The 18,771-nt window shown below is 42.2% G+C and overlaps 1 protein-coding gene across 4 annotated transcripts; it reads left to right on the top strand.

The window, feature by feature from the left end:
• The first annotated feature begins 10,433 nt into the window (after nucleotides 1-10,433).
• Nucleotides 10,434-18,269, top strand: LOC115095536 (RNA-binding protein FUS-like). 4 transcript variants are annotated; one of them, XM_029609421.1, is made up of 7 exons: nucleotides 10,434-10,602; nucleotides 12,148-12,258; nucleotides 12,812-12,922; nucleotides 14,084-14,186; nucleotides 14,927-14,935; nucleotides 15,451-15,570; nucleotides 18,013-18,269. In XM_029609421.1, exons 1-7 carry the CDS (start codon nucleotides 10,573-10,575, stop codon nucleotides 18,072-18,074), a joined length of 546 nt encoding a protein of 181 aa, XP_029465281.1. In that variant the 5' UTR covers nucleotides 10,434-10,572; the 3' UTR covers nucleotides 18,075-18,269. The 4 variants fall into 4 exon arrangements, with proteins under 4 accessions (XP_029465281.1, XP_029465280.1, XP_029465282.1 ...); XM_029609419.1 differs by having other exon boundaries at nucleotides 10,435-10,602; nucleotides 14,084-14,195; nucleotides 14,834-14,935; XM_029609420.1 differs by lacking the exon at nucleotides 14,084-14,186 and having other exon boundaries at nucleotides 14,834-14,935.
• Nucleotides 18,270-18,771: the final 502 nt, after the last annotated feature.

An 18,771-nucleotide genomic window follows, 5' to 3' on the forward strand; every position in this document is an offset into this window, starting at 1 on the left:
GGGAAAGACAATAAATATTTGGATGAATTTGGTAGGAAAATATACCATAATTCAATGTTAACGGCAAGAATTATGCAACATCAGTTCTACATGGTGCAATATCTGTATGAGTGTATGCAAGCTATGAAAGGTATACATTCCTCAGTAGCGGAACAAATACCTCAGCCTCTTCATGATATGGAAGAATGTTCTCGACATCTATTGAGATCAATCTATGAAGCACATGAAACGTCATCCAGAGCGTCTGCTGCAGCTATTGCAGCCCGTAGACTAGCATGGTTACGTTCAAGTTCCATAAGAGATGACTTGCATGTAAAACTAACGAACCTCCCATGCACGGGAGATAATTTGTTTGGAGAAAAGTTCCAGGACGCAGTAAGTAAATTAAAAGAGGAAGCTCTAGCAGTACAATCTCTAACATCAAATCCTATTTACTCGACTACACGTCGTTATGTGGGGTCTACCCGTAGACAATCATATGGCAGAAGACCCTATAGATCGTATCAATCTTTTCGTACGCAGCCATACCCTGCCTACCAACGTCCTGCTCCACAAAACAATACCTCAAATCAACGAAGAGGTAAACCACGTAACCAAAGGCAACAGGCACAACAGCAGACTACTGCTGCAAAGCCAACCTCATCTTTTTAGTTATTCAGCCGCCACCACAACATCAAACTCCTCCAGGCAGAATTTGTGTTTGCCTGAAAGTCTGGGAAACAATAACATCAGATCAATGGGTACTGGAGATAGTACTTCAAGGCTACCAACTCCAATTTGTAACAAAAACCATCTTGCCTCATCTTTCCACACTCAAGATTTACAATTCCCATCCACAACTGGGGGAGGAAATTGCTTTACTTTGCAAACAACAAGCAATTCGACAAATCCACCCACACCCCAAACTAGCAGCATTTTATTCCCCGTACTTCCTCATACCCAAGAAGTCTGGAGGCCTTCGCCCCATACTAGACCTAAGGGAGTTGAACAAATTTCTCACCAAGGAGAAATTCAAAATGGTATCGTTGAAGTCAATTCTTCCTCTCATTCAAACCAACGATTGGATGTGCTCCATCGATCTGAAGGATGCTTACACGCACATTCCAATCCATCCATCCTCGTGGCGTTACCTGTGCTTTCGCTACAGACATCAACACTACCAGTACAAAGTTCTTCCCTTTGGACTATCGGCTGCACCCAGAGTTTTCACCAAATGCATGATAGTGGTGGTGGCTCATCTCAGGAAACAAGGTATAACCATCTTTCCATACCTGGACGATTGGCTAATAATAGCCTCAACTCCGAATATCTTACAAGATCACCTCAATCGTGTGATACTTTGCTTACAACAACTAGGGTTGGTGATAAATTTTCAGAAATCACATCTACAACCAACACAGCAGTTACAGTTCATAGGCGCATGCCTGGACACTACGTGCAACAGGGCATACCTCCCAGACGACAGAATATCACATTTCCGTCAACTTCTGCACAACTTGAAACATACTCAGAGGCCGTCAGCAAGACAAGTCCTGGTAATTTTGGGCCACATGGCAGCGGCGAATTTCATGGTGCCCAACACCAGGCTACACATGAGACGCCTACAATGGGGTCTGAAACGACAGTGGAAACAGCATTCACAACCATTGACGCAAAAAGTATTGCTGACTGCAGAAATGAAAAAAGATATAGCATGGTGGCTCCTAGACTCCACCATGTCCAAGGGAGCACTGTTCAGCCCCCCTCCTCACAATGCAGTCCTAACCACAGATGCATCTCGCAAGGGATGGGGTGCACACCTCGAGACTTACGAAACCCAAGGGTTATGGACACTCTCAGAACAGAATCTACAAATAAATCTACTGGAACTCAGAGCGATTCGCAATGCATTACGAGTCTTCCAAGACCACCTGAAGGGACGCAGGGTCATGATCTACACAGACAACCAAGTAGCGATGTTTTACATCAACAAAACAAGGAGGGTCCGGTTCATGGCCCCTCTGCAAAGAGACCCTGACAATCTTCGAACATGCTCACAAAAATTGCATACACCTACAAGCAACTTACCTACCAGGAGTTGCAAACACAAGAGCGGACAGGCTAAGCCGCATCTTTCATCCCCACGAATGGACACTCAACTCAGAAGTAGTCCAGGACATATTTCTACAGTGGGGGACACCTTCCATAGATCTCTTTGCAACAGAGATCAATTCTCAAGTTTCCCAATTCTGCTCGATAAGGCCAAGCCAATTCAGGATTGCTCAAGATGCCTTCCTCATTCCGTGGACGACAGGCCTTCTGTATGCCTTTCCTCCCATACCTCTCATAACAAGAACAATTCAGAAGTGCATAGCGGACAAAGCTCAACTGATACTCATAGCCCCAGCATGGCCGAGGCAACCATGGTACAGTTTCCTACTTCGACTATCCATCAAGGATCCAATTCTATTACCGAATCGTCAAGATCTTCTCAGCCAAGATCAAGGAACACTTCTACACCCGCTACACTCATCTCTACACTTAACAGCTTGGAGATTGAGAGGCTCCTCCTGACAGAACAAGGAGTTTCCACTTCAGCACAATTCATCTTGTTACAATCAAGAAAATTCTCAACCAGGAAAAATTATAGCTATAAATGGAAACGCTACTCTACCTGGTGCACTTCCAAAGGTGTACCGCCATTGGACTGCTCCCCGGAATTGCTCATTGATTATCTTCATTCTCTATATGTAGTTGGACTAGCAACATCATCCATCAGAGTTCATCTCAGCGCCATAGGCGCCTATCATAGACCAATCAATGACATTCCTATATCCAATCACCCATTATTGACTCGTTTCATAAAGGGGTTAACACACATTCGTCCTCCGGTATCCAAACCTCCAGTCCCTTGGAACCTCAACATAGTTCTGGAACAGCTCATGCTTTCTCCATTTGAACCTATGGACTCAGTACACATGAAATACCTCACTTGGAAGGTGGTATTCCTGGTTGCAGTAACATCAGCATGAAGAGTTAGTGAGTTACAAGCTTTGGTCCACTATCCTCCATACTTACAATTTCATCAACAAAAGGTAGTTCTACGAACTCACCCATCCTTCCTACCAAAGGTAGTTACCCCATTCCATCTCAATCAGTCAATGGAATTACCAATATTTTTCCCTAAACCTCATGCAAACGATAGGGAAAAGCTACTGCACACATTGGATTGTAAAAGAGCCTTAACACACTACAAAGAAAGGACGAACTCGGACTCCCGTGTTTCTCAACTCTTTGTTTCCTACGACCCGAAGGCTCCTGGACAACCAGTAGCCAAACGCACCATCTCCAGTTGGATAGCGCAATGCATCAAATTCTGCTATGACAAGCAGAATTTACATTTACAATCTACTCCTAAAGCTCACCAAGTCAGAGCAGTAGCAACATCCTTAGCACACCTGAAGAATGTGCAACCCATTGACATTTGTAAGGCAGCTACATGGTCATCACTGCATACCTTCACATCTCATTACTGCCTTGACCAGCAAGCAACTACGGATGCGAAGATAGGGCAAGCAATACTGCACTCTCTATCCTCCTGTCCACAGTGACTGCCACACTGTCAATGATCACGTCCAACCACATATATCATATATGACGTGATCGGGAGCTTTGGACTCCCATGACAGCATGGCTAATTCAGCCCTGCTATCGACGGGAAAAAGCAAGTTTGCTTACCGTAAACGATGTTTCCGTAGATAGCAGGATGAATTAGCCATGCTGACCCACCCTCCTCCCTGGCAGTCACCTAGTCTTCGACTACACTACAGCTTAATTACAGACTGAGGAGAGTCCGTTACTTTCCTGCGCGGGAACATACGCGCAGCCGCAGAGAGCAAAGCTCTGTTCTCTGCTTTGACAAGCTCCGCCTCCCGGGCCTGATTGACAGATCCCATGACAGCATGGCTAATTCATCCTGCTATCTACGGAAACATCGTTTACGGTAAGCAAACTTGCTTTTTTCACAGTTTATAAATTGCTGTGAGAAAGAGATGGGGGGAGGGAGAGAGAGAGAGAGAAAGACTGACTCTCTCTAAGCCTTGCATATAAGTAAACTATTTATATCACTATAGGAGGGTCAACTCTTAACTCGAGGTAGGATTTGGGGACGGTAGTTTTATATGCATAGTCAGAGGTACAAACAGCACAGTATAGTACACATCAGTGAAGATTTGATGTGATTTAGAGTGAGGCAAGGTACACAAAGATGAGATATGTATATTATATTCTCGTCCTAGTTTGATGTACTCTCTACCTAGCTGCTATTAAGTTAGGATGAAAGTATATTACATTTACATTTACATTTACATTTATTAAAATTTGTGAATTGCCCAACACAAAAAGGCCTGGGCAATGAAAATAAAAAAAATGCATAATAATAAAACAATAACATTGTACAATCTCCTCTTTGTGTAGCTTTCCTCACTCCAAATCACATCAAATCTTCACTGATGTCTAATGTGCTGTTTGTACCTCTGTGTATGTAAAACTGCCGCCAAATCCTAGATCATCACCAAAACCTCACCTCGAGTTGCTAGTTGACCTTCCTACAGTGGTATAAAAAGTTGACTAATATATGTTTCCTTAGAAGCTCTCTCTCCTGCATTCTCACTCTCACGCGTACTCTCTTACTCCCTTCCAAAACAGGATTTACAACATTTATTGCATTTCCCATTTCAGGCATATCACACAGCATAACACCAGGAAAAATGTTTAATCATTTCCGGTGACAATGGGGCAGATTTTAAAAGAAACATGCACACGCAGATGGATGCACCAATTTTATAACATGCATGCCGGCCCGCACATTAGATCGGGCCTCTCCCAGTCTGGTCCAATTAAGGAGCGGACTGGGAGGGAACTTCACTAGCCTCCTACCCATACTCCCTCCCTCTTCCCCTCTCCTCTCCAACCACTAAACCCATTCTCCTACCTTTTTTTTGTTGTTGTTTTGTTGCTTACTGCTCCATTGGAGCAGAAGCAACTTGCATGCACTGGCCAATTGCCAGTATGCACTTCCCCAGCATGGTGGAAAATGGCCGCTGTACTGGCCTCCTCCAACCCTGCCACCCTTCCCCCCAGACCACCCCTTTCTCTGGGCCTGGCATTTCAGCGCGTAACAGGGGTGTTATGATTCGTGTGTGGACAGGGGTGTTATGATTCGTGTGTGGACCCTTGGCCTGAGATGCGAGTTGTTGCTACCTGTGGGGAGGAGCCCCACAGGTCCGCACCTTCAGGATGTGAGGTATAGGCACAGCAGGGAGCTCTGGGCACAGTGATGGAGAGGTCCTCAGGGATCAGGAGGTTACCCCAGTAGGATGGCAGTCTGGAGGCAGTACCTGGGCTGAGACCTTGAAGGGAGGAGGTGCCAGGCAGACCATTGAGCAGAAGGCGCAAGACTAGCTGTGCAGGAGGTTCCCCAGGAAGGCTGCCCTGAGGGGCGGAGCTTGTGCAGCATAGAGAGCGTTGATGCACACACACAGGCCAACCCTTGGGGCAGGAAAGCCCAAGCTATATCTCTCCTGTAGATGTAGGCAGAGTCCCGGAGAGTGGGGAAATCCCGGCAGTCTAGAGTAGACACAACCCCGAGGAGCGGGGCCTGAGAGCACAGCTCCGAGGAGCAGGGGAAGCTCTGAGAGTATCTTGATACTTGAAGGTGTGGCCCTGAAGAGCGGGGATGCACAGACAGTCTTATGTAAAACACAGGCACAACCCCAAGGAACGGGGAAGCCCAGTCGTGGAACTCACTGGTTGCCGCGGTGTTCCAGGGAGAATTCCGAGCAGTAGAAAGCCTTGCAGGATAGAACCCAGGAGGTGCAGGGCCAGCCTGAGGAGCGGGGTAGGCCAGGGGAGTGAGTCCCCATAGGAGCACACCCCAAGGAGTGGGTGCCAGACAGGGTCCAGGAGCAAGGCTAGGTAGCGAAGTCTCAGGAACACAAGGCAGGAGTTGTAGACACATACGGAACTTGTTGCCAAGTCGGCTAGCTGGGGGCGAAGGTGGAACATAAATATAGCAGTCAAAAGACATCATCAATCAGGGATGCCCCCGAGGTTCCCGCTGAAGAGGCTTAAAAGGCAGGGCCAGTGATGCGCGTGCATGCCTAGGAAGGCCCGAAGTCGTCGAGGGTGGTAGCGGTCTCCATGCCGCCATGAGGAGTCCCGGAGAACATGGCAGTGTAGACTGAGCCGTGCCGCAAGCAGACCGGATGAGGGCAGGAGAGTGGTACAAGAAGTAAGTACATGCGGTCGCAACCATCTGCGACCGACAGGCATAACAAGGGGTTACGCGTATAGCTGGCCCCGTTGAAAATGCATACGGCACATGCAAGGCCCGGCCACGCTCGTAACCCCCATTTTTTACGCGCGCAGCATTTTTAAAATCTACCCAAATATGCATTATGCTATTGCACACGATGTTAAACACTCTTCATTTTCATAAACTGTACCCAAACTCCTCCCCTTTAAATAATTTTTTAAAAATTTGCATATGCATCTTGCAATGCAAAAAATAATGCATGCAATATAGCATTATCATGGGCATTAGGGCCATAGCGTGGGCATTAAGGCCTTAACGCATTTTAATGAATGACCCTGTCTGTTATCTGAACAATTTTAGGACTGCCTCAGAGCAGTTCACAAGTTATTCATTAATGTTTATCCAGATTATATGGACCTATATTTAATATATAGCTGGTTAAGGAAGAATGGAATTAAATAATAGCAAAGCAGAGCGATGTCCCCACCAACTCAAAAAAAAAGGTAAAATGCTGACAGCAAACTTGATTTCTTATGCTACCAGAGTTGCTGTTAGAGCAAAACTAAATACAGCTGGAGCTGTATGACTATCTGCCCAGCTGAATTAGGGAGCAGGATTGGAGTAATGGCAGTAGGGTTTTCACTAGGCCTGCCAGCCTAGCTAACCCACTCTTTTTTTTTTTAATGAATTACTAACAGAGCATTGCAGCACCCTCCGACATCAGAACAGCCACCGCCAGGGTTCGGGTTGCGTGTCACAAGGCATCTTTGAGAATGAGGTTCCCCAGCCTTCCTATGGAATACCCAAAATCACAGCCCACCCAAATCTGATAGCTTTAAAATTATCCTTACCACATCAATACCGTAGGATGCCTAATGGGTCCAGTTATTCATGTTTGCGGCAGTGGGCAAACTGATGCTGCTGATGCACCAACGCAGTGGCTGTACTGACTGCCCCTATATGACAATGCCTGGTTGTTCTTTACCTTCCTAAAACATGCAGCCAAGATGGAGCTGCAGTTGTGGCTCTGGCCAAGCTGCACCCTGTATGGCCATGCGCCTGGAGCAGAATCAATAGGGCAGAGCCAGAAGAGCTGGGACAGTGAAAGAAATTAGGTTTGTGTGGTAAGCACAAACCTTTTAAGTGAGAGCACAGTCACTAGCCTCCCCCTTCCAATATGCCCTCCAGCTCTGCCCTGTGCCAACCCATGTCACCAACCCCCTTGCTGTACCTCATCATCTCTTTCCCGGGCCCATCTCCTCACTCACCCACCCCCAACGCCCACCCCACATCTTAGATCACCACCCTCTTTTCCAACCATGTTTTACCCTGCTCTTTTCATCAGGGACTCCCAGGATCTTTATCACAACAGTGGCTAAAAAGAACAGTTTAATTTTTCTGTACTAACCATTTGTTTGCAGCTCAAATGCATGACTGTATTCTATTTTTTGTCACAAATCTCAGCTGCCAGAGTCTGGACCAATCCTCAAGCTTCACTAGATCACTTTTTATGTTTTTCACACCTTCCAGGCTGTCTACCCTGTCACAGATTTTGGTATCATTTGCAAACAGACACATCTGTTAAAGATGGCCCACAGCCTAAATGGCTATGATTCATAAACCTTCAACTATAGTCGAAAAAACCTTTAATAATAAACAAAGAAGGTTTATTACATGGGAAATGTAATATAAATATTGGTCAGAAAAAAGCATGCTCATTTGCTGACTCTAACATTTAAAAACATTAATGGTATCAAGAGAAGAAATATGAATACACAGAGCTAAAGAGATTAATAATACTTTCTGAGAATTACATCCACTGAAAAGCTTTCTGGAAAAGTTGAAGGTGTCCTAACAAGAACACATATAAGAGAATAGTTTGATTTCCTTTAGAACTCATTTTTCCTTGTGCAAGAAGAATAGTTTATGGATTACTTCCATAACCCTGCCAAGAGCCTGAAAGCTTCCTCCACAGCAATCCCATCTTCTCCTGGGCAATGGAAGGAAAATCTTCTGCAAACCCTGGTAGGTACTAAAGTGCTCTACCAGGTTCTAGCTCAACCCATCCAGTGTACCTAATTATATTATCAAAATATAATACTTCCTGCTCTTTGTTTCTGTTGGCATCATTCTTCTAATATAATTCACTTAGTTTCTCCACCTTGTTCAAAATGTAAGTGACCTCAGGAGAATAACTATGTATGTCTGAAAAGGAAAAATGTGATTAATGCATTCTGCACTGAAGATAATAATATATAATGCAGTTAAAAGTGGGGATTATCCTAAAAGTTTATGAAGTGGGATTATTCAGCTTCTCCAATATACCTCAGGCTTTCTGTTCCAATTTTTAAATGTAGGCTACAAATATTTTCATTCACTTGACTCAGCAAATAATTGTTGCCAAGAAATTTTTCAAAGCCTTGACTTGTCAATTAAGCCTTTGGGGACTGATTAAACTAGCAGAGAATCAATTGCTAGAAAACTCTATCTGCTAATGGAAATTTACTGAGTTGCCACATGCTGCCACCAGGTAGGGGTGTGCATTTATTTCCTATGTATTTGTAATCTGCAACGTATAGGGCCATATTCATTGTATTCGTGGGGAAGCGAAACGTATCGCGATTCCCCACGAATACAACAAATCTTCGCCAAATGATTTGGCTGTCTAAAGGAGCCAATTTAAACAAACCCCCCATACTCCTGACCCCCTCCCCCCAAGACTTACCAAAACTCCCTGGTGGTCCAGTGGGGGGTCCGGGAGCCATCTCCTGCACTCACACTCTCAGCTTCTGGTATTCAAAATGGCGCCGATAGCCTTTCACCTACTATGTCACAGGGGCTACCGGTGCCATTGGTCAGCCCCTGTCACATGGTAGGAGCAATGGATGGCCGGCGCCATCTTGTGCTCCTATCATGTGACAGGGGCTGACCAATGGCACCGGTAGCCCCTGTGACATAGTAAGGGCAAAGGCTATCGCTGCCATTTTGATTACTGGCAGCTGACAGCCCGAGTGCAGGAGATCACTCCCGGACCCTGCTGAACCACCATGGATTTTTGGCAAGTCTTGGGGGACCCTCCTGACCCCCTCAAGACTTGCCAAATGTCCAGCGGGGGTCAGGGAGCGACCTCCTGCACTCGGGCCATCGGCTGCCAGTATTCAAAATGGCGCCGATAGCATTTGCCCTCACCTTTGCCTACGGTCGGCCCCTGTGACATAGTGAGGGCAAAGGCTATCAGCGCCATTTTGAATACTGTCAGCCAACGGCCCAAGTGCAGGAGATCACTCCTGGACCAGCAGGGACTTTTGGCAAGTCTTGTGGGGTCAGGAGGGTCCCCCAAGACTTTCCAAAAGTCCCTGGTGGTCCAGTGGGGGTCCGGGAGCAATCTCCTGCACTCAGGCCATCGGCTGCCAGTAATCAAAATGGCACCGATAGCCTTTGCCCTCACTATGTCACAGGGGCTGCCGGTGCCATTGGTCAGCCCCTGTCACATGGTAGGAGCACAAGATGGTGCCGGTCATCCATTGCCATCCATTGCTATCAGCGCCATTTTAAATACCGGCAGCCGAGGGAGTGAGTGCAGGAGATGGCTCTTGGACCCCCCGCTGGACCACCAGGGAGTTTTGGTAAGTCTTGAGGGGGGTCAGGAGGTTGGGGGGTTGTACTTAATTCAATTTTAGCCGGGAAATGAATAAGAATTAATGCATTAACGTATTGGGGGTCCCCCTTGTCGAATGCAACGTATCTGCCCCCCGATGAATACGAATCCCGAATGCAACATATGGCGTCCCTCTGCACATCCCTACCCCCCAATCTCTGATTTGATCTGCTTTTTTAATCAGGAAAAAAAATACTAATTTACTCTGTTTTCAATGGATTAAATTTGGAAAATGATTAATTCTAAAAAAGTTACAAGGTACAATTTATAAATTTAACAAGACACCATGTTATTTTAATTAATTTGAACCAGAAATTCCACTGGGTGATATCCTCCTTACCTTTGGAACAGAAAATAATTACAGAATGACTTCTAATTATATGGGTGATTCTTAATTCCTATTTGCTTTTCAAGAGCTCCACCAAGGCACATGTGATGTTCATTTCACACAGGTAGGACAGTTCTTGAGTATAAAAAGGCAAATTCATGAAGACCAGACTAAAGCCTCACAGAATCACTCTTCCTGTTCTGTACTGCTCAACACAGACAGAGAGAAACATGTCTGCCAAAGGTGGAGGACAGTGCAATCAGAAGACAACATGCCAACAGGACCAAGGCAATGACCCATGCCAGGTTAAAGCCTTTGATCGTAAGTTTTATTTTAGTTTAATGTGTGGAATGTTGATTCTGTTATTGGCACTGTGATTTTAGTAATTTTTCCTTAAGATAAAGTGATTGAGTTTTAATTTTAAGGATTTCCTTCCTTACCTGGGATTGGCCCAATGACCTAGTGGCTAGGTGGCACTCTGCTAAGTGGGAGTTAGAGATTTCCTACCATCACTGAAACATAGAAATGTGTCAGCATAAAAACAGCGTAAGGTTTTTCAAGTCTGCTGATCCACACTAATTATTCAGTTCCACTATTCCTATAACTCCTTCAGAAATCTCTGTGCTTGTCCCATGCTTTCTTGACTTCAGATACTGTCTTTTTCTCTGTCCCCTTCAGTGGAAGTCTGTTTCATGCATCCACCACCCTCTCTACAAAGAAATAATTACTCTTAGATTACTTCTGAGTCCACCCCTTTTCATCCAAATCCCACAATCCTTCATTAGAGTCTCTTTTCTATTGAAAGGCACTCACCTCCTTTGCTTTGATACCTTAGGGGTTAAACATCTTTACTATATATCCCAGATTGCACCTTTCCTCTAGGGTATATATGATTTACATCTTTAAGTCTTTCTCCCTATGCTTTGGAACAAATATGTTTGACCATTTTAGTAGCCACTCTCTGGACTGATCCAACTGGTTTATATCCTTTTGAAGTTGCATTCCTAACTATGCTGAAGACCAATAAATCACACCAGAGTTATTAGATATTCCATTCCTTCTTTCTAGATTAAACCACAGTGTGTCCTTTTTACCTTGTAAAACCTGTAGTTCTGTTGCTTTTATATTATATATTATATTATATACAGTGCATCTCCTTCTCCCTTTCTTCCTATCCTTGACTTCCTGAAGATATAGTAGCCTGGTATAACTACATTTCAGTCATGGGTTTCTTAACAGCAATTACCTCCAAGTCACCATTTTCTATGACTTCTTTTTCATCTAGGACAATATTTACCATATATATTGAGTATTAGGGTACATAGTTTTCCAGATGTTGCCTTTTTTATTCCATTTCTGTGTAAAGATTCACTTACCTGAGTACATTTAGTTACCTTGGGGCTTTTTAAAGCCATTCCTGACTATCCTAGTTTAAAGGCAAGCTAAGTAGGCTTGTCAGTCTATTTTGTCACTGTGACACCTCTGTGATTAGTAGACCCCCACCTCTCCTCTGGAGTCCTTGAACCATCATCCCAAGATCCAGGAAGCCAGAACACTCCTGTTGATAACATCTGTGCCTCCATTCATTAATCTCCATAATTTAAGCTTCCCAGCCTGGGACTTTATCCTTCACTGAAAGGATATCTGTGACACCTACTGTCCATGTCAGTGTATCTGGACCATATTCCAGAGGGAGTTCTGACCTATGGTTTTAGATCAAGGATTCTAGATATGATGGCTTGACTACAGAGGAAACAATTACAATTTTGGAAAATCTCCCTGTGGTAGCAAATGAAGGTGAGTTCAAGAAGGCAATAGCAAAACTTCATAGAATCATAATTCTTCTGCTTTATTTTCTGTCACCAGAAACATCTACAATTGGCAAGGGCAGTGATTGTGGAGGACAGTCATATCAGAGCACAGGGGGCTCACAGGTTGGAGTTGATTCATGCCAACAGAAAGGTCAAGGCTATGGTCGTAAGTTTTAATTAATTATAATATATTTTTCTTAGAAATTTTTATAAAACTGTTATATAATCTCTGGAGATGTTTGCATGAATAAGCACTGATAATGTTTTAAGGCAATGAAAATTGATTCTATTATTGTTATAGTGATTTCATTAAATTTAAATCAACATAAATATAAAATACTTTTTGAACCTGGATTGACCAATTGACCCAGTGGCAGGAGATGTGAGTTCAGATGCTCTGCCTGGCTCAGCTCTACAGGACAATTTGAACTGGGAATGCTCTGCAGAAACATTTACATTACCTGGAAGGGAGTCTCAACCATCACTGTGTTGTACAAATTCAATGTGATGGGTTACCAGATTACAAAGAGAATTGTGGTTTTTAGCTTTTAGTCAATTAATGTAGCAATGATGACTTGGCTACCAGTTAAAAATAAATGAAAAATAGAGGAAAAAAATTCTAATTTGATTTTGAATGAAGTTTCATGATATGTTCAAGTAGAAAATACTGAAGATTCACAGACTCACACTTCCTTTCCTGTTCTTCTCTATATCATCAGAAACATCCACAAGTGGCAAAGGCAGTGGTTGTGGAGGACAATGGAATCAGAGCACAGGGGGCTCACAGGTTCAAGGTGATTCATGCCAACAGAAAGGTCAAAGCTATGGTCGTAAGTTTTAGTTCATTTCAATAATTTTTCCTTAGAAACTTTTTTTTAAATTCACACTTTATTAAATTTTCAATTAAAGTAATCATACATCTTACTTTAGTAAGGAAGGGATATATTACAGAAAGAAAACCCAATATTCTCCACATCCATAAGAAATGTTTTAAAAGCTGCTGTCTCATTTTTAGAGATAGTGCGTTCTGAAAAGTTGAAAACGTTTTAATTAGATGAAAGAGTGTTTTTGTCACTTTCATTTTACCATATTTTCTTCGAGCTGCATGATACTTAAAAATATCTTACCCAACCTCAGACTAGCCTTTTCACTCACTGCTACACATTGGAGTCTACATAGGATGGGATTGATTTCAATATAAATCACAAAAATTCCTTCCCAATGTGTGCAGAGCAGAGCTGGGATATTTCTCCTTTACAAGTCACAATACAATAACTCTCTTTCATTTCCCTGTGGCACCGGCCTGCAGTTAGCTGCTGCTTGGACTGTACTGCCTTCAGTTTCACTATGGATAGATTATCGAGCCTCCTGTTATTTGGGACTCAGCCCAATTGTCCTGTTTATTTCCAGCCCTGCTCCCTCCTCCAAGTCATCACTGAAGGTTGTGGTAGCCAAAGGTTTCAAGTCATATTTTTGAAGGGGCACTTGTCATGCCTTGCTTATCTGCAGCAATGCCACTGCCTAGGATTAACCTGAACCAGTAGCTGTGCTAAACAATGCTGTGTGGGAGATTTGGGTTCAAGCCCAACCTGGCTTCAATTCCTTAAGCAGAATATGCTGGAATATTGTGGAAACAGCATTTTACAGCCCCCCCCCCCCCCAGAGGAAGAGAATCAGTGAAACATATTAACATACTGGTCAATTTCACAGCGCTTACATACCAGGTTTTGGGGAAACTCCAGGTAGTTACAAATGCAGGTTCGTTCATGATATGTTGAAGCAGACAAGACTAAAGTATCATAAATAAAATCATTCTTCCTATTCTGGTTTGATCTGCAATGCAAGAGTCAATCAGATCTTCCAAGGAACAAGTTACAAATAGAGGAAAAACTCCAGTTGTTTATGTATGATGTTTCAGGACATGTTCAAACATAGATTACTGAAGCTTCACAGACTCACACTTCCTATTCTGTTCTATTCTATGACATCAGAAACATCCACAAGTGGCAAAGGCAGTGGGTTGTGGAGGACAATTGAATCAGAGCACAGGGGGCTCACAGGTTGGAGTTGATTCATGTCAACAGAAAGGTCAAGGCTATGGTCTTAAGTTTTAATTTATATTACAAATTTTTTAAAAAACTTCTTTGTGAGTTTTGTAGATAAGAGAGAACATTTTTCTCAGGTGTCAAGAATCATATTTTAAATTTAATAATAGCCTTCAAGACCCAGGGTTGGCATCATGACCCAGTGGCAGTGCTACACACTGCAGTGTGAATGACCTGGGTTTAATTACAAAACTTGATTTCAAGGCAGACAGGGCTGGAATACTGTAAAGCAGCATTTATAGTCCTCCAATGAAGGGAATTCCAACAGTGACATCTACTGGTCAGATTCAGGATGCTTCCATAGTAGCTTGTGGATGGAATTATGTTCTATGTTCTCTGGCCAAAGATGTTTGCTGTGATGTGTGCACTACTTGGAAACAATTTTAAAATGCAGGGAAAATTCCAGTTAGTTATAAATCAGAATCATGATATATAGAAGCAGACAAGACTAAGTATTATTAAATCATTCTTCCTATTCTGGTTTGCTCTGCAAGAGACATTGATATCTTCCAAGAAACAAGTTACAAACACAGGAAAACCTCCAGTTGATTATGAATGGTGAGGACATGTTCAAGCAAAGATTACCGAAGCTTCACAGACTCACTCTTCCTATTCTGTTCTATTCTATGACATCAGAAACATCCACAAGTGGCAAAGGCAGTGGTTGTGGAGGACAGTCGTATCAGAGCACAGGGAGCTCACAGGTTGGAGTTGATTCATGCCAACAAGGCTGTGGCCGTAAGTTTTAATTTATTTTAATAATTTTTCCTTAGAATCCTTTTAAAACCTGCTGTGTGATTTTTGTAAATAGAACATTTTTCTCAAACGACATGAATCATATTTTATATTTAATATCCTTCCACACCCAGTGCTGGCTCGATGACCCAGTGGCAGTTCTACTGCTACACACTGCAGGGTGCATGACCTAAGTTCAATTCCTGAACTTGGATTCAAGACAGACAGGGCTGGTATATTGTGGAAGCAGCATTTATAATCCCCCAATGAAGGGAATCCCCTTAGTGACACCTACTGGACAGATTCAGGGTGCTTGCATTCCAGCTTCAGAAGGGAATCACATTCTATCTCCTCTGGTCAAAGATGCTTGCTGTGATGTCTGCACTACAGGGAAGCAATTTAAAAATGGGGGGAAACCTCAGGTAGCAATGAAGGAAGGTTCATGACAATGTTGAAGCAGATAAGACAAAAGTATCATATAATCATTCTTTCTATTTTGTTGTGCTCTGCATTGCTAGAGACAAACACATCTTCCAAGGGTGGCAATGATGGAGGGCAGTGCGGTCAGCAGTCCCAGTGCGATCAGCAGTCCCAGTGCTCTCAGGGAATTAGTAACCAATGCCAACAGAAAGGTCAAGGTGAGGATTCAAGTTTTACTTAGCAGTAATAATAATAATAATGATAACTTTATATACTGAGTAAGAACTGATTTATATTCTTAGGAGAGGTTTCTATTACAAAAAAGCCTCCTATTGTTTATGAAGTACGGCATTATTCAATATTTCAATTGTGATTTTAATACATTTGATTTGAGGCAGTTAGGTTCCCATTTCAATTTTACTTTTTATAATAACCTGACCACTTTATGTTATATGAGATATCTCCTTTTTATAGGGGATAATTTAAAGAAATAATTTTGTTAAAAAAATACAGATTAGAAGAGATAAATGTTATATGGCACCCTTTTTCAAATGTCAAATGTCATGTTAGCTTGTGATGTATTTGGTAGACTCCCTGACACCCTCTTGCAGATCCCAAGTGAACCCAAGACTCTCACTTTAGAGTCCCTGTTCTAATGACTATTTTGAGTTACTGGGGTAAATTTCCAGTAAGGCACCTAGCTACAAGGTTATGCGCATTCTTGAAAGCCTGCATACATTTGTTTTAAAAATAATGTACCCATATAAATAGTTTGAAAACCATTTTTTTATGCAAGTAAATCCAAAATGGAAAAGTTAAAGGGTCTGTAAAATGAGATTCATTAGTGGAACTACATCTACATTTATAAATTTAAAAAAATTAAAGTACATATACATCTGCACACTCCCTTGGAATTCCCTCTAGAATTCCTCTGTTTTATGTAGATAATTTATCTATTATGAAACTAAACACTTACTATCAGGAGGCTGATAATCCACATACCTGCTCATTGCTAATGTTGGCATATTAACTCTATTTTTTTTTTTTTTGTAAACATTTTTATTAGTTTTCTGGAATATTAGCAGTACAAGTAGAATGTGTCTAATTCTTTAAACATTTTCCTCAAAGTACTAAAAAGAAAGCAGAAAATTAACAATTAAATTGAACAATGAGGCATTTTCTAATTAAGAAGCATACACAGAACTAGTCCATTTCTGGTCCTCCTTATCTGCAGCTATATCTGTCAAAGATAACTTAAACTGCACAGGATAGACCTCTCCTGCCAGTCAGTACATCTTTCCAGACTTAACGTGCCTGCTTATAGGTAGCAAAGAGCACAAATCATGGGAATTTGTATGTGAATCTACCCAAAGCGGATGAATCTTATCTGGGCAAACTAGTTGGCCCATCTTGGTCTTTCTCTGCCATCATTTACTATATTACTATTCATTATCAGAAAGAACAAGGCCTGCTTTTAACCACTTTTATTACTTCAATAGGATCATTTATCAAAATGTGTTATGGCGTTAACGCACGCAATAACGCATAACACATGCGAAAAGTATAGTAGTGCATGGCGCGAATGCAAATTTTTCACATGGGCAGGTTCGGCAGAGGAGTTTGGGTAGGTTTTAGTTAAATTAGGGGCTATATCGCGACGTGCGATTTCATAATGCATTCTATCACATGGTTTTAATGTTGGAAACAACTACAGCTTTTTCCCTGGTGTTAAGCAGTGTGATATGTCCAAAATGGTCATAACACAATTCATGATACATTTTTGGCCTTGGGGAGAAGGAGTGGGGGGGGGGGGGGGGGGGGAGAGAGAGAAAGAGAGAGAGAGAGAAACTATGGTGAGGGCCTCACTGTGTGCACCTATTTATATCTTTATAGGAGGGCCACCTGATAGGTCGAGATGAAGTGTTAGTGGTGGTTTAGGGGCCAGTTTCACATGTAGAGTGAGACGTATGAAGAGCACAGTACACCTCGGCAAAGATTTGATGTCATTTGGAATGAGGAAAGTCTAAAAAAAAAAAAATTTTGTACTATGTTCTCTCACTCTAGCTTGGTGGTACCCTGTTATAGAGTCCATCAAGCTAGAAAGAGAGAACATTGTAGAAATTTCATCTTTGTGAGACTTTCCTCACTCCAAATGATGGCAAATCTTCACCAAGGTGTACTGTGCGGTTTATACGTCTCACTCTTGTTAACATTATAGAATCTCCCTGCCTTCAGACTGGTAAATCACTAATTTAAATACAATTAGATAATGCTTTAATTTACACATAAAATAATATTCAATTTTTTCATTCATTTTTTTTCCAGTTTTTTAATTTCAGTCCCTGTGCTGATGTCTTAGATGCAGGGATTCTTTCAGTGCTCAAAGGGCCTTGTGTACTATGCATTTTTTCCAGATACAAAATGTGAGAAAACCTTTAGTACATAGGCCCCTAAGTCAGCTAAGAGCAATGTTTATGGTGAATGTGATAAGTGAATTTTTTTTTACCATGTTACCATCTAAAAAGGAAAACAAATATATAAGAAAATATCCAGATAAAAATTATCCTCATACAGGGAAGGAAGTATGAAGGAATTGAACAGGAAAGCCAGAAAAAATATTTTCTGCTACCTTTACACTAACTCTGTGCTTCATTTTCTAGGTGGAGGTCAATACACAGACCAGCAGAAACAAGGCCAATGTGGATCAAAGAAGCAATATTGAAAATCTACTTCAGATAATCAAGATCATGCATGTTAACCTCTGTGTTTAACTTGTCCATCATTCTGATTTGAAAATAATAATTTAAAATGAATTCCAAAGTATCATTTGTCATCAAAATTCATCAATTGATTAAATATACTTTTCCTGCTATATTAAAGCAATTCTAGTGAATAAAAATTTATATTTGTCTGCTGATCTCTTAATGCATTACTTTTTAAATTGTTGCTGGGATAAAGCCCAAAACAGGGACCCTTAGTGATCTTAATAGTCACATTTGAGCAGATGGTATACTAAACTAGTAAGTGAATCATTCACTGTACAGGGCTGTCTTTTTCATCTAGGACAATATTTATCATGTCCCAACCATTTTACCATCAAGTTTATCTCTTCCTTCGGAGTCAATCTCATATCCTTCACAGCATCTTGGAAGTCAGATTTCCATGCCCTGCAACTCTCAGGGTGGTCATTGAACTCGTAAAGCCCTGTGGTTATGAATTTTCGGTGGGTCATGTACCTTGCTAAGTCTTCTCTTTCTGAAAACTCGTTCTGAAAGGTAGTAGGTCTTGATGGGTTGGTGTCTTGTGGTTGACTGTGCACGTCACTCTTGTTGTACATTGGCATGGGCCGTGGTTGATCAATTGTCTCCTGTTTTGGCACAGGGTACTCAATTGGAGCCCTTCTTGGGTGTGGTTGCTTA

The sequence above is a fragment of the Rhinatrema bivittatum genome, chromosome 7 (genome assembly GCF_901001135.1).
Source record: "Rhinatrema bivittatum chromosome 7, aRhiBiv1.1, whole genome shotgun sequence".
Lineage (NCBI taxonomy): Eukaryota > Metazoa > Chordata > Amphibia > Gymnophiona > Rhinatrematidae > Rhinatrema > Rhinatrema bivittatum.